This window comes from Erinaceus europaeus, chromosome 5 (genome assembly GCF_950295315.1).
Source record: "Erinaceus europaeus chromosome 5, mEriEur2.1, whole genome shotgun sequence".
Lineage (NCBI taxonomy): Eukaryota > Metazoa > Chordata > Mammalia > Eulipotyphla > Erinaceidae > Erinaceus > Erinaceus europaeus.
Window position 1 is genome coordinate 86,129,381 of NC_080166.1, and position 20,088 is coordinate 86,149,468.

Consider the following 20,088-nt stretch of genomic DNA (forward strand, 5'->3'; position numbering starts at 1 on the left):
CTCCAAATAAAATAAGATCAAATTAAATTCCAAAATTTACAGTTTAATATAGTTAATATAGTTCAAGGAATCCTTTCAATTAACCTGAGTTTATCAGCAATTCCAGTTACATTTTGTCAGAAGTAAATTTACATTTTAGAAATAGCCTGTCAACTTCCCCAATGCTGTGCATTACTTCCATGTTATTGTTATTCTGTAATGACTTTAAACTATCAGCCATATAGTCAACAAATAACTTCTTGATTAAGAGGACTATCTAAATAAGTATCCTAGACAACAGACACTTTGAATAACTTTGAATAACTTACCTCATTCCATTCTAACAAATCCATGCCATCCTCATTCTCTCCAAACAGGAGATGGTGGCCAAAGGAGTTTTAATGACACAATCAAAATTGCACAGTTAACAAGGAGTAGTTTTGCGATTAGAGCTCTATATCATTTGATCCCAACTTGCTTGTGGTCCCTGTTGCTTGAAAAGCATTTTATTTTTAATTGGCTACAAAAAAAAAAAAATGTGTCACAGGGTTTAGAGATTGGATTTTGCATCCAGCCCATGTGCTGAGCATACTGACTGCAAATTCTCAATACAGGACTGATTAACGCAAATGCTTCAATGCAGGCAAACCAGTTTCTCTGACTGCATTGTCCCAATAGCTGGGCCACTAGAACTGCTCTGCATCTGAACCTACTCCAAGAAGGAAAAGGTCTGCCAGGGAAGAAAGAGACCACGAGTACCCAGTAACAAAATGCCCTGCCAAACAGAGTCAAAGGACCAGGGATTACTTACACCCAGTGCACTGGAATCAGTCCTTTTTACCCTGAAGAGGGAAAGAAGGGCACAGCTTGGCCAGAATGCCTATTCAATATAAGGCTCCATACACAGAAACCAGAAAAAGCAGCAAAGGAGAAGACAGCAAATTTTGCTCATGCCATGAGGTTAGAGATTGCTGATCAGATAGGTGGACCACAATTAGAAGCTGAGATGTATGGGACTGGCAACAGAACTTGGCCAGCAGGAACTCAGTCTGGGACTTGAAGGAAAACAGCAGCAGTAAGGAAACATAGCTCTGTCCTCAAATCAAGGAGTGGGATACTAGTGGGAGCGAGAGGGGAGGTGAATAAGGTCAATAACCTCTCTATGCGTTTACTAACTCCAACCAGTTTTTATAATATATAGAGTAAGACTGTTTCACTTGTTTCCCACTCTGTGCCCTGCTTTTTGTTTTTATTTTATATTATTCATTTATTTATTGGATAGAGACAGAGAGAAACTGAGAGGGAGGGGGGAGACAGACAGAGAGAGAAAGACAACTGCAGCCCTGCTTCTCCAATTGTGAAGCTTCCCTCCTGTAGGTGGGGAGTGGGAGCCCTTGAACATGGTAACATGTGCGTGTTACTCTGTACACTACCACCCAGTCCCAGTATGAAATGATTTTTTAAACATTTTTATTTATTTTACTTTAATGTGAGAGAAAGACCAGAACATTACTCAGCTCTGGTTTATGGCAGTATGTGGAGTTGAACCTGGGACTTTGGCGCCTCAGGCATGAGTCTTTTTGCATAGCCACTATGCTATCTTCCCTGCTCATAAAATGTTTTTGAAGTTTGGAACAAAAGCTAAGGACTTTTGGAGGCGTAACTATGGAGTCATGTTACTCCCCTGATTAACTAGAAAAAGCGATGAAAAATCACCTAAAATTCACAAAATGTAATCAGCATTTCCTTAGAAACTCACTAAGTCACAGGTGAGAGCAAAGACTCTGGGGAAAGAGGGAAAGGAACAGCATGAAAGGACATTGGGACCGTCTTTTGTCTCCTAGACACCAATCAAGGAGAAATGTCTATGTGTTAAAGACTCTCTGGTCATTAGCCACCCTCTCCCCCCCCACAATTAAAAAAGAATGCCACTGGGGACCAGGCAGTAAGTAGCACACTGTGTTAAGCACACATAGTATGAACCTTAAGTACCCATGCAAGGATTCCCAGTTCAAGCCCCCAAGCTCCCCACCTGCAGGATGGTGGCTTCACAAACGGTGAAGCAGGTCTACAGGTATCTAGCTATCCCTCTCTCTTTCTTCCCCTCCTCTCCGTTTCTCTCTGTGCTATCCAACAACAATGGGAAAAACCTTGCAGGCAAAAAAAAAAAAAAAAAAGTCACCACTGAATTAATAAGCAATCAAAAGGGAAAGAGATTAAAATAAACCCATAATTAGAAATAAGGTATATTACCCTACAACTATTTTATTTTGTTTGTTGTCATCATGGTTATTGCTGGGACTTGGTGCCTACTTGATGAATCCACTGTTCCCAGCTGTCTTTCTTTTCTTTTGTTTGTTTATTTATGTTTGCCTTTAGGATTATTGCTGGAGCTTGGTGTCTGCACTACGAATCCACTGCTCCTGGAGGCTATCCCCCTCCCCTGCCCAGTTTTATTGGATAGGACAGAGAGAAATTGAGAGGAGAGGAGAAGAGAGAAAGGGGAATAGAAAGATAGCCAGGGCTAGAACCCTGATCCTTGTGTGGGTCTTTGCACTTCGTTCTACGTGTGCTTAACCCAGTGCACTACAACCTGACCCCCCCTTTCTCTTCTTCTTTCTTTGATAAGGCAGAGAGAAATTGAGAGGGAAGGGAGGATAGTGATGGAGAGTGACAAAGAGATGCCTTAGCACTGCTTCACTGCTCGTGAAACTTCCCTCTACAGGTGGAGGACACAGGCTTGAACCAGGATCTTAGCTTATGGTAAAACGTGCACTCAACCAAGTGGTCCACCACCTACCCACCCCCATACCTTTTAAATTTAGTAATCTTGACCTTTCCAAATATCTATTGATAGTGCATATGTTGATCTCAACCTAATCAATGCAACCAGTACCACCTCAGCATGTTTCGCTTTGGACTATGTCCAGAGACATCAGGCATGGAATGTCAACTCTCTAACTTTATTACTCTTGTGAGACCTTTTCTAGCTCATAGAACTCCTTAATTCCATTTCGGGTGGTGCACTTCCTAACAAAGCCTCAAAATCTAGATATATACCAGTGCCTATGATATAGGGCATATATACACATACATCCATAAGTTAGGGGAAAATATATATGTTTAAGCAAAAGTGCACAAGAGTTTACAGTGAGTCAATAAATGCAGCAAGCAAGTAGAAAGACCTAAAAAAGACAGCATAAAGTACCAAATCAAACTGTTTCTACTTAGACCTAGATACCCTCCTCACCTACTACCAATTTCCTTTCCCTCAATCACGCTAAGGCTAACCTTGTCAGACAATGTAAGGACTGCAAAAGTTGGTAACAGAAAGAGACTGGCATACTCTAGTGACGGCTCTTTGGCCACTACCAGGCTACTCCATCAGACAGGGCCCTAGTCAGGGTATCTTGGGATTCCCACACAACCATGATGGGCCTAGACCTCGAACAGATCCCTCTCGCCAATGTCACTTGGTCATCTCCATCAGAAACAACATCATGTATCCCTTTGTGGGTCCCTATAGGACCTTGCCCTCAACGTAGATCAAGAATGATAGGGACAGCCCCGTTCTCCGAAGGGAGGTTGGGCAAAATACTCTACCACTTGAGGAAGATGGGTCCTGAAATGAGTGCAGCCAAGAATGTTCCTAGCCGTGACCACAGAATGTGAGCTCAGACCTACAGGGATGCAGAGGTTACACAGGCTGGGGTTTATAGTTAACAATATTTACATACGTGTCCCATATTTGGGAGCTCCCTTCCCTGACCCAGCTTTCTAGTCCTTTCTCCAACTATGACACCATCTCCCCATACATTGGGTCCACCTGCATGTTAACTGTCAGGCTCATGCAAAAACTAGTAAAGGCCCCTTGGAATATACCTAAAATAGACCAAGTAGCTTTCTCCAAAATGGGTTCCCCAAATCACATCTGTTACATTCTTGTCTTTAGGTTCTTGATTATTAAACAATTTGTTCTGCCTTATATCTTAACTTTTTTTTCAGCCACCAAGCTCCAGATGCTATCATGATGTCAACTGGACTTCCCTGGGCAGACAACCCACCAATGTGTCATGGAGCCCCACTTCCCCAGATCCCTACCCACTAGTGAAAGAGAGAGACAGGCTGGGAGTATGGATCAACCTACCAATGCTCATGTCCAGTGGAGAAGCAATACAGAAGTCAGACCTTCCACCTTCTGCACCCCATAAAGATCCTGGGTCCATACTCCCAGGGAAGCTTTCAAGGGAGAGTATGGGATACATAGTTCTGGTGGTGGGAATTTTGTGGAACTGTACCCCTCTTATCCTATGGTCTTGTCAATATTTCCATTTTATAGATAAATTGAGAAAACATACTGATCTAAATGGTTTCAGCATCAAAGATACTCATTTCTAGGATTCAAAATAGATGCATTACTCAAAGTATAAAGTGTGCAATGCTCAGGAGTGAGCAAACTCAAAAAACTGGGTCCTCTATAGCAGAATATGGATTTTTCAAAGCCCCAGGTGTTCAAAGGCCCAGTGAGGTCTGGGAAACACTCTTCTGGTAACATCTACATACTCAAAGATAGAAAGAAAACTCCTATGAGGTCAGCTCACAAATGTCTCCAGAGGAAAAGCATGGAGGGTCCATCAGGTTAAAAAAAAACCTCAGGATGGAAAGCTCCATTTTGAAGGCATTCATACATAGCAAAGAAGAGAGCAGATGTCAGAGGAACCAGTGAAGTCCATTTGAAGACTGATACAGACACATTTAATATCATATCAAGTGCAGCCCAGAGGGTGGCTACAGGCTAAACTCTGAAGCAGGAGGTCCCCAACTCAATCTTGCATGTGTCAGAGTGATGCTCTGATTCTTCCTCTCTATCATAAATAAATCAGTAATTACTCAAATTTATCATACAACATAACATTACATGTGTGTCTATATAATCACTAGGCATGAACTTAAGTATAGTCACTAAAGGGCCCTCAAGATAACTTGCCTCATAGTGTGTCTGCTTTGGTAAAATCCTGGTCTCTACCACACTGGGAGTAGCTTTGGCACTATGAGACTTTTCCTTCTCTCCCTCTGTCTCTTTTTAACTGGAGAAAAACAAAGTGAACTTGGAGCTGTGAATCCCTGGTTAAAAAAAAATAAACTAAAACTAAGAACTCTCTTATAGAAACTGTTTCTGTTATTTATGTTCATGGCAAGTACATAAATTCAAGAAGTTTTGAAACAGTGCAAGTTTACCTTCTGTTCAGCAGACAACAAAAGCAGAATGTACCAGTTTTTGACAGGAAAAATACAATGATTCTTAAATGCAGAGATTAAAAATATATAAAAGAATTTTTTTTAACTGGGATATTTTAAATCAATGACCAGATATGCAACAAACCACAGCTGATCATTCCAAGCTGTACTATGGTGTCCTCAACAGATTTTTCTTCAGATCTCAATTTTATTTAGGTAAGTCAATACATATCCCTGTAAGAGTGGACTAAAATGTAAAACCTTATTTCTTCAAAATAAACTCTGACAAAGTTCAGCCCCCCACCGTGTGTGTGTGTGTGTGTGTGTGCGTGTGTGTGTGTGTGTGCTTTCTAAAGAATATGTTTCCCATTTTAAATGAGGTTTACCAAATGAATTCAGGTATACCAGCTTTCATACCAGCTATAAAGAATTTCCTCCTTCCGAAGGGCTTACTTCTACAAATAAAAATGTCTTTTTGCCTGATTAAACGTCTTCATCATCTAAGAACTTTCCCTCTGTGAATCTACAGTTGGGAAATGAGTCACAAGAAGCTTGCTTTGTCAAAATGAGCTTTATTCCACTGCTTTAGGGGAGCAGACAGTCCTACAGTTATTTAAAGAAGAGGGCATTCTGTTCTAAAAGAAAATAGTACAACTGGAAATAAAAAAAAAAAAAAGAAAAAGTACACCAACAAAAACGTTTGCACCCAATTATTCCATCCTAAAACAACCTTGATAATCTAAGGCCACAGGCATGGTATCATATTGAAAGAAAAGAAGGCCACAGTGACCACATGATGATTTAAAAAAATATATATATATCATTTTATGGGAAAGATTACAGTTTACAGTATGATTATTGACACATGAGTACAAGTTCACATCTCCCTATGATAGGTGTCTGCAAAATGCTCTCACCCCCAACTTGGGTCGTATTCCACCATCATGTACCAGGACCCCAAAGCTCTCTCTAATCCCCAAAGCTCTCTCCACCCCTTCTTTCCCTTTTTTACCAGAATTCCCTGTTTTGAGAAAATACTGTCAGAACACTTCACAATCCATGAAATGTAAATGTCTTCAAAGACTTGCATCAAACAGCAGGGAAAAGAGAAACAAACAAACAAAAAAAGCCAATGGGACTACATCAAACTAAAATGATTTTTACATTAAGAAAGTAGTGATTTGCAAGACAGTTGTAACATGCATACAATTTCCCATCTTTCCATGGTCTACATACCACTCCCACTACCATTGTAGGTCCTTCTCCAGCATAGTGTTTGGCCACACAATAGTTTATAAATTTTGAAACATAGGCAGGCCAGGAGGGTACTATGCCTAGTGAAATAAAGACTGGATGATTTCATTCACACATGACATATAGAGAGACAAGCAAATTAATGAACTAAATAAAAGGAAAATGAACTTTTAGACTGTAAGACCCAATTAGTGGTTACTACACAGAAAAAGTGAAGGAAGGTTCGTGGTAGGAAAAGTGTGAAATTATAATCCTATTAATTTATAACCTCATTAATTACTATTAGTGTTACATATCGGGGGAAATAGATTTACTACTTAAAGTTCTCGAACTGCCTAGACCATAGCTCTAAGTATAAATATTTTCTTTAGCCTAAGTATTTAATGCTTCAGATTTATAAGATGATCAAACTCTGACACTAGGCTTAAATTGTTCAAGGAGCTCTAAAAATATATCTGTATATATAGCTTTTTAAACATCTAAATTAACTACAAGTTTATGCCAGACAGATAAAGACCATTTGGCCCTGTCAGCATCTAAAATATGAAGATTTTTCAGATACGACTAAAGGCCACAAAGCACAATAAGGTCAACTGTAGATGCTACCCACTGGATTATCATAGAAAACACACCTCCAACTAACCTGGTCATAATAATAATTATTACTTCTATTCTAAATTCTTCCTAAGACTAAAGATAAAGAGAGGACTATAAAAGTTGGATAACAGCAAGATACTGGCTCACTTAATAATGGTCCTTTTGGTCAGTATCACACCACCTCATCATTTGGGACTCTACTCAGGGAATCCTTGGACTCCCACACAAATATGATGGGCCTAGACCTCTAATGGATCCCTCTCTGCACCATCACCAGTCACTTCTATAAAGAATAAGCCCTCTTGCAGTCCTTCCCAGGACCTTGCCCTCACCATAAATTAGTGATGGTAGGGACTGACTGCCCCAGTCTCTGAAGGGAGGCTAGGATATGCTGACTTGTCCTGAAAGGAGTACAGCCTGCAATGTTCCCAGGTATGACCATGAGCTGTAAGCTCAGACCAATAAGGACTCAAGAGGTTACACAGGCTCTGGTGATATATATATATATATATATCCTGGGATTTTAGCCATAGAATTTTTTCAAGAACAGAAGCTACTCTCTGCCTTAATCCAACTTTCTAGCCCTTTTCTCTACTCTGACACCATATGAGAATATGTCTGAGAGACAACAGTTTTAGCTATCAAACTCAAGCAAAAACTTACATAACTGTGGACCCCATGAAGCATGCCTCAAATGGACTTCCTAGCTTTCTTCCACCCTAAGATCCCTAATCTCACCTGCTCTGTCTGCTCTGTTCCTACTTTCTGGTTCGTGTTCATTAACCATTTTGTCTCACTTTCTGTCCTACCACTTTCCAGACACCAAGTTGCAGATGCTATCAAGATGCCAACCTGACCTCTCTGGGCAGACGACCTTACCAATGTGTCCTGGAACACTATCTCTCCAGAGTTCTACCCCACTAGGGAAAGACAAAAACAGGCTATGGGTATGAATCAACCTTCCAACTCCTGTGGCCAGTGAAGAAGCAATTAGAGAAGCCAGAACTTATAATTTCTGTACCCCATAAAGAATTTTGATCCATACTCCCAGTGGGGGGAGAAGTGATAGGAGTTATAGGATAAGAGAGCTCTGAACTCCAGCTCCACTGAGACCTAGAGAGAGAGGAGGAAAAAGAGAGGGATATTTAGATATAATCATAGGGATATGTGTGACTGGGAGGGGAAGAGATAATAGACCTGAAGAAAAGGGGGGCAATTAATATATAAATGTAGACAGACAGTTGTAGAGATGACAGTTAACCCATGTCTGCAAGCTCAGGAGAACTGCTATGGCTTGCAATGGAGGAATTGGGGATCGAACTCTAGTGGTGGGAATAGTGTAGAATTATACCCCTGTTGACATGCAACTTTGTAAATCAATATTAAATCACTAACAAATTTAAAAAAGAAGAAAAAGAAGGAAGAAATGTGTGTAAACAGGGTAAAGGTATCAATCTTTTTATTTGTTTGTTTGCTTACATTTTTGCTTATTTATTTACTGAAGCCAGCCATTCACTTGCCATTTCACTGTTCCCAGGCCAATTTTTTTCTTCTTTTTTGACTAGGACTTCACTGTGGCTACAAGCCTATGCTATTCCACTGCTCCCTGCAGACACTTTTATTTTGTTTATTTGTGTATTCTGTTCTTCCAGACAGAAGAGAGAGAAGACACCAGAGCACTGCTTATGAAGTTTCTCCTCTGCATGATACTCTGATGTGGTTATCTGAATACACATCCTTGCTCATGGTAAAGTATGCACTCTCCTGGGTAGGCTACTTCCTGAACCCCAAGAGATTTTTTGATTTTCTATAAAGAGCAAGAGAAACTATAGAACCAGAGCTTTCCCCATTGCCATGGCACCTCCCACATGGTGTCAGGGCTGAAGGCCCGGCTGCAGCACATGGCAAGAGCACACACGCTACCTGGTGAGCCAGCTCTCGGCCTCAAAAAGTGATCAATTCTATAGTGAAGAACAGACTTGGTTCTTTACCTAGAGATTTAATACAGCATATACAGATGTTGATTTGTAGGAAGAGACACACCTGAAACTTGCATAATGTTTGAGTGCACAGCAACTTAAACAAAGTATTGAAAGGGAGTCAGGCGGTAGCAGAGGGGGTTAAGTGCAGGTGGCGCAAAGTGCAAGGACCTGGTGCAAGGATCCTGGTTTGAGCCCCTGGCTCCCACCTGCAGGGGAGTCACAGGTGGTGAAGCAGGTCTGCAGGTGTCTTTCTCTCCCCCCTATGTCTTCCCCTCCTCCCTCCATTTCTCTCTGTCCTATCTAATAACGATGACAGTAATAACAACAGCAACTACAACAACAACAAAAGGGCAACAAAAGGGAAAATAAATATAAAAAGAGATTTCTTTTAAAAAAAAAAAAAGTATTGAAAAAATAAAAGCAAATAAATTCATGAAAAGAACTCTTGCTTCTCAACAGCTCTGTAATGACAAGCCCCAAACTGCAAACCACAGTCCAGCTCATCAACATCACCTCTATAAAGTAACCTCCTGTTGAGGGCACAATTGGCAGAGAAATCGCTGCCACATGCTCTGACATTAGAGGAAGTGACACTGCTGGCTCTCATTCAGAATCCAGGAGATACTGTGACTAGAAAAGAAAGGGAAGGAAGATGGGCTTTCATTGAGGAACAAATTGGAAATTTACAAAAACACCATGTTTACTTTTGGGGAAAGTGGTTCATATATCTGCTCTAAGACAAGCTGTATGATCTTGTTGTTATAGAAGCAACTTTGTAACAATTTCCCAAATACTGAGAGAGCATCTTTCCAGTCTCTTTATAGAAGGATATTTTAAGCAATTAAAAAAAAAAATCACATCAGACACATCGATAAAAGAACAGACTAGCCTTCCTTGTCATAATAACAATAATAATGCCAGGGAGATAGCACAATGGTTATAAAAACAAACTTTCATGACAAAAGTTCCAAAGTCCCAGGTTCACTTCCTGACACTACCTTAAGCCAGAGCTCATCCATGCTCTGGTTAAAAACAAAAGATAATAGACAGAAAAGAAAAATGGATCACAGTTCATCTTAGATCAATTTATCTTATTTCATAATCTTTTTCTTGGTCATCACCTGGGCTTCAATGTTCTGGGCCTTCTTTTTTTAAATAGACAGAACTAGAGACAGAGAAAAAGACACCACAGCCCCAAAGTTTCCTTCATCGTGATGGGGACTGGGCTTGAACTTGCAGCATGCCCAAGCAAAGTAGGTGCACTAAGTAAGCTATCTTCCCATAGCTATCTTAGTTCATTTAAAGTAGTAGCAGTAGTAGTAGTAGTAGTAGTAGTAGTAGTAGTAGTAGTAGTAGTAGTAAGTAGTAGTAGTAGTAGTCAGTAGTAGTAGTAGTAAGTAGTAGTAGTAGTAGTTAGTAGTAGTAGTTAGTAGTAGTAGTAGTAGTAGTCAGTAGTAGTAGTAGTAGTTAGTAGTAGTATCTTATTGTGCAAAAAGCATACTTATGAAATGCATTTGCAATTCCTACCCACAGAATGCTAAGCAGGCAGGGTGAAATGGATTGCCATTCTTCCCCCTGGATTTTGAAACAGTGTTGAAACATAGCCTAGAAAATTCTTCCTGTGTCATCATTTAACACTGTTCAAAATGTCAAGAGCCATACTGTGCCCCAGTGGCTACTCTTTAGCAAATACCACATCCTTTGAAGTTAACATACTCCTAAGTGATGCCTACTGAGAGTTCCAGGCCAGGCCAGTCTATTTCTAATATTTTCTAGCATCACATTGGGGCAGGGGAAGAGAAAGGAAGTACTTTCATTATCAATATTTGTGATCTTTGTGTGTGTGTGTGTGTGTGTGTGTGTGTGTGTGTATGTATGTCATATGTAAATAAATTCCTCTCCACAAGGTCAGTGGCTTTACACACTGTTTCTCAACAAAACTGTACTCATAACCTGTAGTAAACTTGCTATTCTAAATAACTTGATGTTCCTGAGGCATCATCACACATCTATTACAGCCACTTCCATAGAAATGAAGTGCCTTTGACAAAGACAAAGGGATCTGATAGCAAGACTTTCTTTGGCCTCACCTAGCGGGACACAGCTGCTATTTACAAGGGCACTTATGTGTGCTTCATTTGACAAATCACGCAATTTAGCCCCTCTCCTTGACTCTGCTACATGCTGTGCCATGCTTCATACCCTGTCTCACTCTGTGAGCACAAAACGCCTCAGCAAAAGAATCAAGAGACAAAAAGCTCACAAAGAATTATTATGGGAAACGGCTTCTCTTCCACCCAGGACTGAGCTATGTTGAACACAGACATAGTAGCGCTGCCCTCAAGCAATGTGCCATATGTACAGTCCTCAAACCATCAACATCCAGCTGATTTTACAAAATCCCACCATAAAATGGATTCTGATACTGGAGTTATAGAAATTTCAATTTTAGTCTCTTTCCCCAACTAATATATTTTTTTTGAGACCTATGTATTTATTTTTGATAGAGACTGAAGAAGCTAAGAGGGGTGGGAGAGATAGAGAGGGAGAGAGACAGTGATAGCCTCAGATCCCACAGGTGGGGGTTGGGGACTTGAACCTGGGCTTTTGCGCATAGCAACTTGTACATTCTACCAGGGGTGCTACCTCCCATCCCCTTTCCAACTAATTTTAAGGCATCTATAAATCACTCTCTCCAGTTTTCCTTTAAAACAATAATTCCAGGTTTGAGTTAACTACTTTTTATGAAAAGATATTACACAAGTCACTTTATAAAAAAATGACAGGAACTTTTTTAAAAAAGTATCAGTTAATAATAGCAGTTTATAAGATTCTAAGGTTAGAGGGTTTATAATTCCAACACATCCACCACCAAAGTTCAGTGTCCCTCACCTCCCAACAATAACCACCATAGTTTTCACAGTCTTAGAGACAGTCTGATTGCCTACCTCTCCCTTTCCCTCTCCCTCTCTCTCTTTCTCTCTCTCGTTTTGCAAATTTCATATGTGTCAATTATCTAAATTCCACATGAGTTAAATCATCCATCATAACTAACAGCAACTTTTATGTAGGCTCTTGTAAACAAGTCATTTGGGTCAGCTGGAACCCCAAACGTTGTCCTAAAGACTCTCAAAAGACCTAAATAAGTATATAGTTTTTATTCCAATAGCACTTAAGTATCAGAGAAACAGACAGGAGTGACTGAAAAGTGAAACTGCCAGAAAGGAGAAATGGTGAGAAAGCAATCAATAGAGATCTGATAATGCTGCATCTTACTGGAATTTACTGCCTATGAAATACCACAAAAACAAAACAAAGCAAAAAAAAAACCTCTGAGGCAAAAGGCTACAATCCATATGGCCAGTCAAGGCAAGTCTACTTAACTTAAAGAGTTCAACTGCTCCAAACTGCCAGGCTAAACATCTGACCTGGACAATCAAAAGAGACACTGGGTAGAGGTAACATAAAGCTTCCACACAACAATATAAAATGCCAATAACCAGGAAGAATAAGGCCAGTTCAAACCATTTACCATGAAAACATGGCAGGGGTGCACTGGAAGAAAAAGTCCACAGACATCCAGTGTAGAAGCACTCAGATAATATACAGAAAATGACATATTTTTAAAAGTCAGTATGATCGCTGTATGTGCAACACTGCTAAAGAACAAGCAATCGGCCTGTTTCTAAGTCTGCTGTCAGACTCACATTTTTCAAAACTTTTCAGCAGTCCCTATAAAACATAAAATAGAAAAAGACAAGCATAGGCTGCAAACTAGCTCACCTGTATAGCATGACTGCTTTACCATGAGCATGGCCCAGTTTTGAGCCTAGCCCTCTCAAATCTGGTGAAATGGTGTCATTCTCTGTCTCTTTAGAAAAAAAAAAATTTTTTTTTGCTTTTTATTTTATGTTATTTTTTGTTTTACCTTTCTTATATTTAATAGGACAGAGAGAAACTGAGGAGGGAGGGGAGGGATGGAGGGAGGGGAGGGATGGAGGGAGGGAGGGAGGGAGGGAGGGAGGGAGGGACCCCTACAGCACTGCTTCTCTATCTGAAAAGGTTAGCTTGGTGTGGTGAAGCCTCAAAAAATATTTTAAAATAGAAAAAGAAAAGAAAGAAAAAACAGAGACAGGAAAAGAAAGAAAAATGAATGTTACAGAAAAAAAAAAAAAGACAATGTGAGGTTTTTCTGCTGCTTTTGTCCATGAGAAGTCCAAGTCTAATAGTACTCATGTTTAGTCAATGGGTGGAAGTAGTCTGTTATTCCTCAAAAGCACAAACCAAATCTTAAAAAACAAACAAACAAAAAAAAACAGCACTGTGCCTAAGTACACCTGTAACTACTCAACACAGTCCCCCATATAAGAGGCAGAAGGCAAACAATTCTGATGACATATTCCTTTACCATTCCCCCCACACTGGACTTGCAGTAAGGGTAGTCTTACAGAGGGGGTTCCCGGTGGCATTTGTACATATTCACTCAGTACTTGTATTCAGGTCATTTGCTAGGATAAAGCCCATGTGATGAGCTCAATGGAGACAAGGCAAAGTGACCCATACTAACATTACATAATCTGCATTTTAACTTATGTTGCGGGCTGGCAAAGCAGCTCACAGACTGTATGCTGCTCTCCCATGTCATGACCCAGGTTCAAGTCTGGCCTGCACTGCACCAAAGGAACCTTTGGTCTTTCTCTCTCCCTCTCCTTCTCTCTCCCCTTCCTCCTCGCTCTCCATCTGGAAAAGTCAACCTGGAGAGGTGATGCTTCAAAGATGTTAAATATATGTTAAGTTAATTTACTATTAACAGACATACTTGTTTAAACAGCAAAATGGATCTTTTCCAAACTGATCTGATGAAGCAAATCAACACTTAGCTAGAAAATAAAAAATACCATATAAATTATTCTATAAACTAAATGAAAGCCCCTTGCATTTTTTCAGTACATTATAAACTGGGGAAAGGGTTAGAAAGTGTAAAAGGACTTGCGCACACTGTCATCTTCCAATATTGACCTGATGAGTGATTATTAGTGATTCACAAAAGTATGAGATTTCAGGGGTATGGTTTCTTACCCATTCACGGTGTTGCCACCATTAAAGTCCTGTGTTCCCTCCCCCATCACGTCTGATAAACCCCAGAGTTCTCACAAAGTCTAACAGGCTGTTTCCTTACCATATCTTTTCAAGTTCATTTGCTTTAGTCATTGAGATCCCACATATGAATGAAACTAGCACCCACTGTCTTTCACTTATTTATTTAGCATGATTCCCTCGAGGTCCATTCTTTTTGTCCCAAACAATACAATCAATGAGACAACTTTTAATACAAAGCAAATGCCCTCCTTATTTACTTTTATTTTATAGTTCATTTTCTAAGCTTGTTTTTAATAAATGATAGATGAGCCTACAGTGATGGAATTCTACACTTTTAAAATTAACAGCCCCAGGATGATCCAAGTAATTCCACTGGGAATTAATAGAAGCTAATAGAGTGATCATAAAAACTCACAGTAGGGGGCCAGGCTTTGGCTCACCTGGTTAAGAGCACACACTGCAGAGCACAAGGACTCAGGTTCAAACCTTGTGCCCACTTGCAGGGGGGAAGCTTCATGAGTGGTAAAGCAAAACTGCCAGTGTTTCTCTTTCCCTTTCTATCTCCTCTTCCTCCCTCAATTTCTCTGTCTCTATTCAATAAACATTGAACATATTATAGAAAAAAATAAATATACTATAGAAAAAATAATAATAAATAAATATATTGTAGAAAAGAGGGAAAAATCATTTTTAAAAAACCCTCAAAGTTATAATAACACTTAGAAACCAAGTAGAAGGAAGAGTTGAATATCTTGGGGGAGGGGCAGAGAGGGCTTTAATAAACAGTAACATATCTTGAAAACTATTATGCAAAAACTTTAAGAAAACAAAGGTTATTACTGAGGTTCAGGGCCTGCATGAGGAATCCACTGCTCCCAGTGACCTTTCCCCATTCTTTACATTTTCTTTTTAAAATAATGATGAGGACAGAGGTAAGCAGGACAAGATAGGGAGAAAGAGACACCTGTAGCACTGCTCCACCACTCATGAAGCCTCCCCTGCAGGTGGGAACCCCAGGGGGCTCAGACCCAGGTCCTCAAGCATGGTAACATGTGTGATTTACTGGTTGTGCCACCCACCACTGAACCCCTAGGAAACAAAATTTTAACTAGTATTTGTATAAACACTGAGGTTGACATTTACACCCAAGTGAACAATTAAACTGGGTTGTACTACCAAGGGGCCAGTGTAGTTTTATTCAAGAGTAAAAAAGTTCAGTTGTGTAATTGTTTCACCAAGTGTCACACAATTTTTTGCACCAAATTTCACATCATGGAATAACTAAGAGGCCTATAGATAATATTAATTATCAGGCTTTAGATTAACAGATGCAGCACTGGTAACAAGGAAAGAAAATTGGCAAAGCCATTTCCCACTTTCAGCAACTCAGATGATCTCAAGAGGAAAAGTAATGCACTGTTTCACTCAAGAGAGTAAAAACATGTAGAAGCTGCATTGCTTTTATTTATTTATTTATTTATTTATTTTATCAGAGGTCTGCTCAGCTCTGGTTTATGGTGGTGCTAGGATTGAACCCGGAGCCTTTGGAGCTTCAGGCATGAAAGTTTCTTTGCATAACCATTAAACTTTCTCTCCTGCCCAACTTCTTCCTTTTATCTGCCATAAATGCCATGCCACTAAGCAGGTGATATATGCAAAAGGAAATCAGACTTCCTAACAACAATTATGATTTCCTTTTTTGCTTTGAAGTTAACTGACTCCATTTTTAGTGTTATCATCATAAGGAACATATAACTGTATTTAAGGAGATTGAAGGGGAAATGACAGGATCATCCTGAACAAACATTTATCGGGAATAGAGAATTGGGGAATCAACTTTTTCTTTCCCACTGATTCAAACATAAGGATCTCCATAAAATCAGAGTGTCCTTTACAGTAACAAGCAACATAACTGAAAACTTGGCAAAGCCTGCTGATTTGTGACTCCAAGTTTACCCTACCCACAACTTAAGATCCAATACAGTTATTACAAAATTGAGGACAACAGGGTGGCAACTGAAGCTGAAATCATATATGCTTTTTCATCAGATGATAGGAACACTGTTTTTCTACTGGGTTTCATCAGAACATGTTCATCTTCTTGCGTCCTGAAATACTTGTAAGACACTACATTTTACCATGGGGAAATTGATTCTAAGAAAGTCTCAGATTACTACTTAATCTCGACTCAGACACATCAGACCCTGAAAGTAATTACATGTATCGTGTATAAACCTGATCACTGTATTTAGAAGAAATATAACTTTGAGAAGTACCACAGCAGTAATGCTTAAGCTAAAGCAGCAGGAAGTTCTTCTACAAGAACTGCCAGGACCCTCCCTAGGCTGAAATGTTGAGCCTTGATTTAGTTCAGAAGTCAAGCTCCCTCCTTGAAGGCTGTACTTCTCGCTAACAGTCTTAGCCTCTCCTCACACCACTGTACTTCACACAAGTTCCTAGTGAGCAGTGGGGATCTGCAGATATACTTTCTAACAGTTTTAAACAGGAGTCTTTGTGTCTAAAATTGGATGGCAGAAATAAATGCTTATCCTGACACCGTAGGATTTCCGGCTTGACTCCTCAGCTCTCTTACCCTTTCACACACTCAGGATCGTGGAAAAAAGTGCATCTTTTACAACAACGTGTGCACTGAACCACCTGAAGGTGCTATGCAGACATCGAGAGAATGCCATGCTCAAATTAACATATATTTCATAATTTCTAGGATACAGAAAAACCAAGTTTAACACTTTCGAGACTTCACACTCTCACAAGTACCTGATTGTGTGTGTAGTTTTTGTGCTGAAGATCAAAGCAGACAACTATTAAACTGTACCCAAAAGACTACATTTGCAGGCTCTCAGCAGCATACCAGAATACAAAGTCTGAGCGTATTATTATTATCATCAATTACCATTCTACCAATTACATGAATGGGCAAACATCACTAATCTCATCGAAGAAACTATATATGTCAGGTGTCCTGACATACCATCCACCTGCAGCATTGAAATAACTTCTAACAGCCACCCACCATGAAAGTTCAACTAAATTATCATACTTCAACCATCCCACCCCCAAGTTACAAAGCCCTAATGCTCCCAACTAGTGATTAAAGAACATGGGATAAGCATCAGACCTACACTCACTTTTTGTTTAGTTGCAGTTTTAACCTATAGTTTACAATCTTCTGACATGGACTTTTAAAAGAACTGGACAGTAATGAAGAACAGAACATCACACACACACCTGGGTTATCACTTGTTACAATGTTCTGCACTTGTTACAGTCTTACAGAGTTACATTTCTGCACAAGCTCTATTCTTTTGGTCTAGAAAGGCACTATTCAGATTTGTCCTGGACAGAGTCAGTAAGTGCCCAAACTTATCACTGACCCTCTCTCTATCAGTGAGAAAGTCAACCACATTTGGAAGAAAGAGTTTTATCTGCCAATGGCCTAGAAACAGCAGGTGTGCCTTGACACAGAATTGGAGGGGATTGCAGAAGTTCAGTGTTCTCTCACACACAGACCTTTCTCAGAGCATTCAGCATAACGGCAAAAGCTTAAATGTTGAGGAAAAGTTTCTTTCTAGCAGTGCTTTCTTACCAACCTGTCTCTGAGAAGAGCTTGCATAAAAGGCAGAAAGCAGGGTCTGCTGCACCTTTCCTATCATCAGGGGACTTCTTAACAGATATGCAGGTTTGAATCAAGATTTGTTGATTTAAGTAAAGCACACCTCCATGAGCCTGCTTACTTGTGGACAAACGCAAGAGTACAGATTGTGGCTAATTACTGCCAGGAGCCTGTGCCTTCAGCTCCTCTCTATCAAACACTTGCCTTACATTCATTCACTCCCGGCCTGGCTGCCTTGCCCTGGCCCCGGGGATCCATTCACTTTGTAGAGCCCAGAGAGGCTGCTGAAAAGGCTGTCAAAGTAAATCTGTGCTCACTTTTTGGATGGTTTCATTTCAATGGCGCGTGAAACACCCCAGGATGGTTAATAAGTTTAGCCAGGCATGCTGTTCTCTCTAATATATTTTAATTATGCATCTGTTTTAATTGTAATCAGATTAAGTCACAGAAAAGGGGGACCAAATTGGGATTTTCCCTAATGGCTACTGGAGCTTTTCATCAGCTTCTAAACACTAACAACAACGTAGAAAACAAAAAAATAGGTAGAGGCACGAGCACCACAGTGACACTTTTTTTTTCTTCCAGAAATCAATGTAGTTTGACAAGAGGAGTTCAGGTCCCATTAGCCGCACAAACTAACAACAGATGCAGAAGACAATCTCGGTCTCTAGGGGCGTCTTCCCCACTTAGCACAAAAGACTAGGAAGTCTAAGCTGGACAATTCCCAGCAGAAAATAAAGTCTCGCTTTTATAAAGTGCTATCCCATCGATTTGGAGAAGGGGTAGGGGAGAAATGGACCAGCAACATTTAGACCAAAAAGGAAAGTTGAGACAGTACTCTTTCTCAGCTAGCTTTGGCAACTGTCGAGACGCAGGCTTCTAAACCTCGGGAAAGAGAAGTGTCCCATCAATAAAGGGAAATGTTTCTGGGAAGATCTATTAGGAAAGCGGGAAGCGCCGACCAGTCCAGATGTAAAATCATTTAATGTGCTTCCGTTGTACCAAGGAATATCTAAGACAGTTTCTAATAACGCGTTCATTGAACAGTGTCCCTAATTGCTGCGATGTCCGCTAAGCAACTTAAAAACGGGCCGAGGGAGAGATTCTGCTTGCAGAGAAAGAAACTCCGCCCCCCCCCCGCCCGCTCCGCGCGCTCGGGTCTCCGGGGGCCGTTTGCGCCGCTCCCCCGCCAGCAGGTGTGCGCCTGAGGCGGTGCAATCGCCGGGAAGTTCAAGGCCACCGCCGAGTCCGGGTTCCCTGCCTGCCAACCTCTGCCGGTCAACCCCTTTACCTGTCATCGTAGCAGAAATCCGCGCTCAGAGTGTTGAGGTATAAGGCGAGCCCCAGAGCGCTGCTCACCAACTCTGCGATCATCTCTCCACCGCCTTCCCTCCGGCTTGGCTCCCGGGACCAGGGCAGCGGCGGCCGCGCAGCACAGAAGCATCAATTGCCACCTTCCGCCGCCCAGCTGCACTTTACCCTCGCTCCCCGGCCAAGCCTGCCCGCGCGCTCCCTCGGCCGCGCTCCCTGGGTCCTGCTCCCTGGGTCCTGCTCCTTGGGTCCTGCTCCCGGTGCTGCTGCTGCCGGCGCCCAGCGCCGCCGCTCCTGCGTGCTCCCAGGGTGCGGGTCACGCCGCGTTCCCCATGCCCGGCGCCCGCGAGCGGCGATCCGGTCCGCGTCCCCCGGCGGATGCGCAGGGCTGGTCTTCCGCGCGCCCCTAACCCATGGCAGAGCGGGGCGTCCTGGGTGAAGAGTGGGAGCCGGAGGAGGTGGACGACTGAGGGGCGGGGACCGAGGCGCGGACCCAAGCGGGCTCCGGGACCAGCTGGAGAAAGCGCGGAGGACGGAGACGACCGGCGGGGACGCGGCGCACCGCCTCCCCTCGCCGCCGGGAGGGCTCACAGCTCCCGGGCGCCTCGGGCTGCCTCCCGCCGCCGCGGCTTCCCAGCGCGCGAGCCGCCCGCAGCCCGGCTCCTGCGCCAGGCGAGTGAGGCGCGGCGGCCAGGGGCTCCGGTAGCGCCCGCGTGGGGCTGTCGCCACTGCCCCCCGCGCCTGCGTGGCCGCCCTCGGGCCCCGGCCCCACCCCGCTCCCGGCTCGGACACCGCCCACGCGGGCTGCAGGCACCGCCCACCGCGGGGCGTGGCTCCGCCCGCCCGGCCTCGCCCTGCTGCGTGGCTCCCACCTGCCTGGGCGTTGTGGAAAGCCCCAGGGACCCCAGGGCGGCGGCAGGAGGCGCGCCCCGGGGGCAGCGGGGTGGGTGCGCCCCAGGAGGGCTGGAGGCGGGCGGAGAGGCGGCACTGGCG

General features: G+C 42.2%; 1 protein-coding gene across 3 annotated transcripts in view; it reads right to left on the reverse strand.

Annotated features, from left to right (window-relative positions):
* The window catches only part of TMTC2 (transmembrane O-mannosyltransferase targeting cadherins 2), a 538,840-nt gene extending 519,516 nt beyond the window's left edge, over positions 1–19,324 (reverse strand). For all 3 annotated transcript variants that reach the window (XM_060191458.1, XM_060191459.1, XM_060191460.1), the window contains exon 1: positions 19,076–19,324. In XM_060191458.1, the coding sequence (XP_060047441.1) occupies positions 19,076–19,158 (83 nt within the window). In that variant the 5' untranslated portion in view covers positions 19,159–19,324. The remainder of the gene's footprint in view (positions 1–19,075) is intronic.
* Between the last annotated feature and the right edge of the window lie 764 nt (positions 19,325–20,088).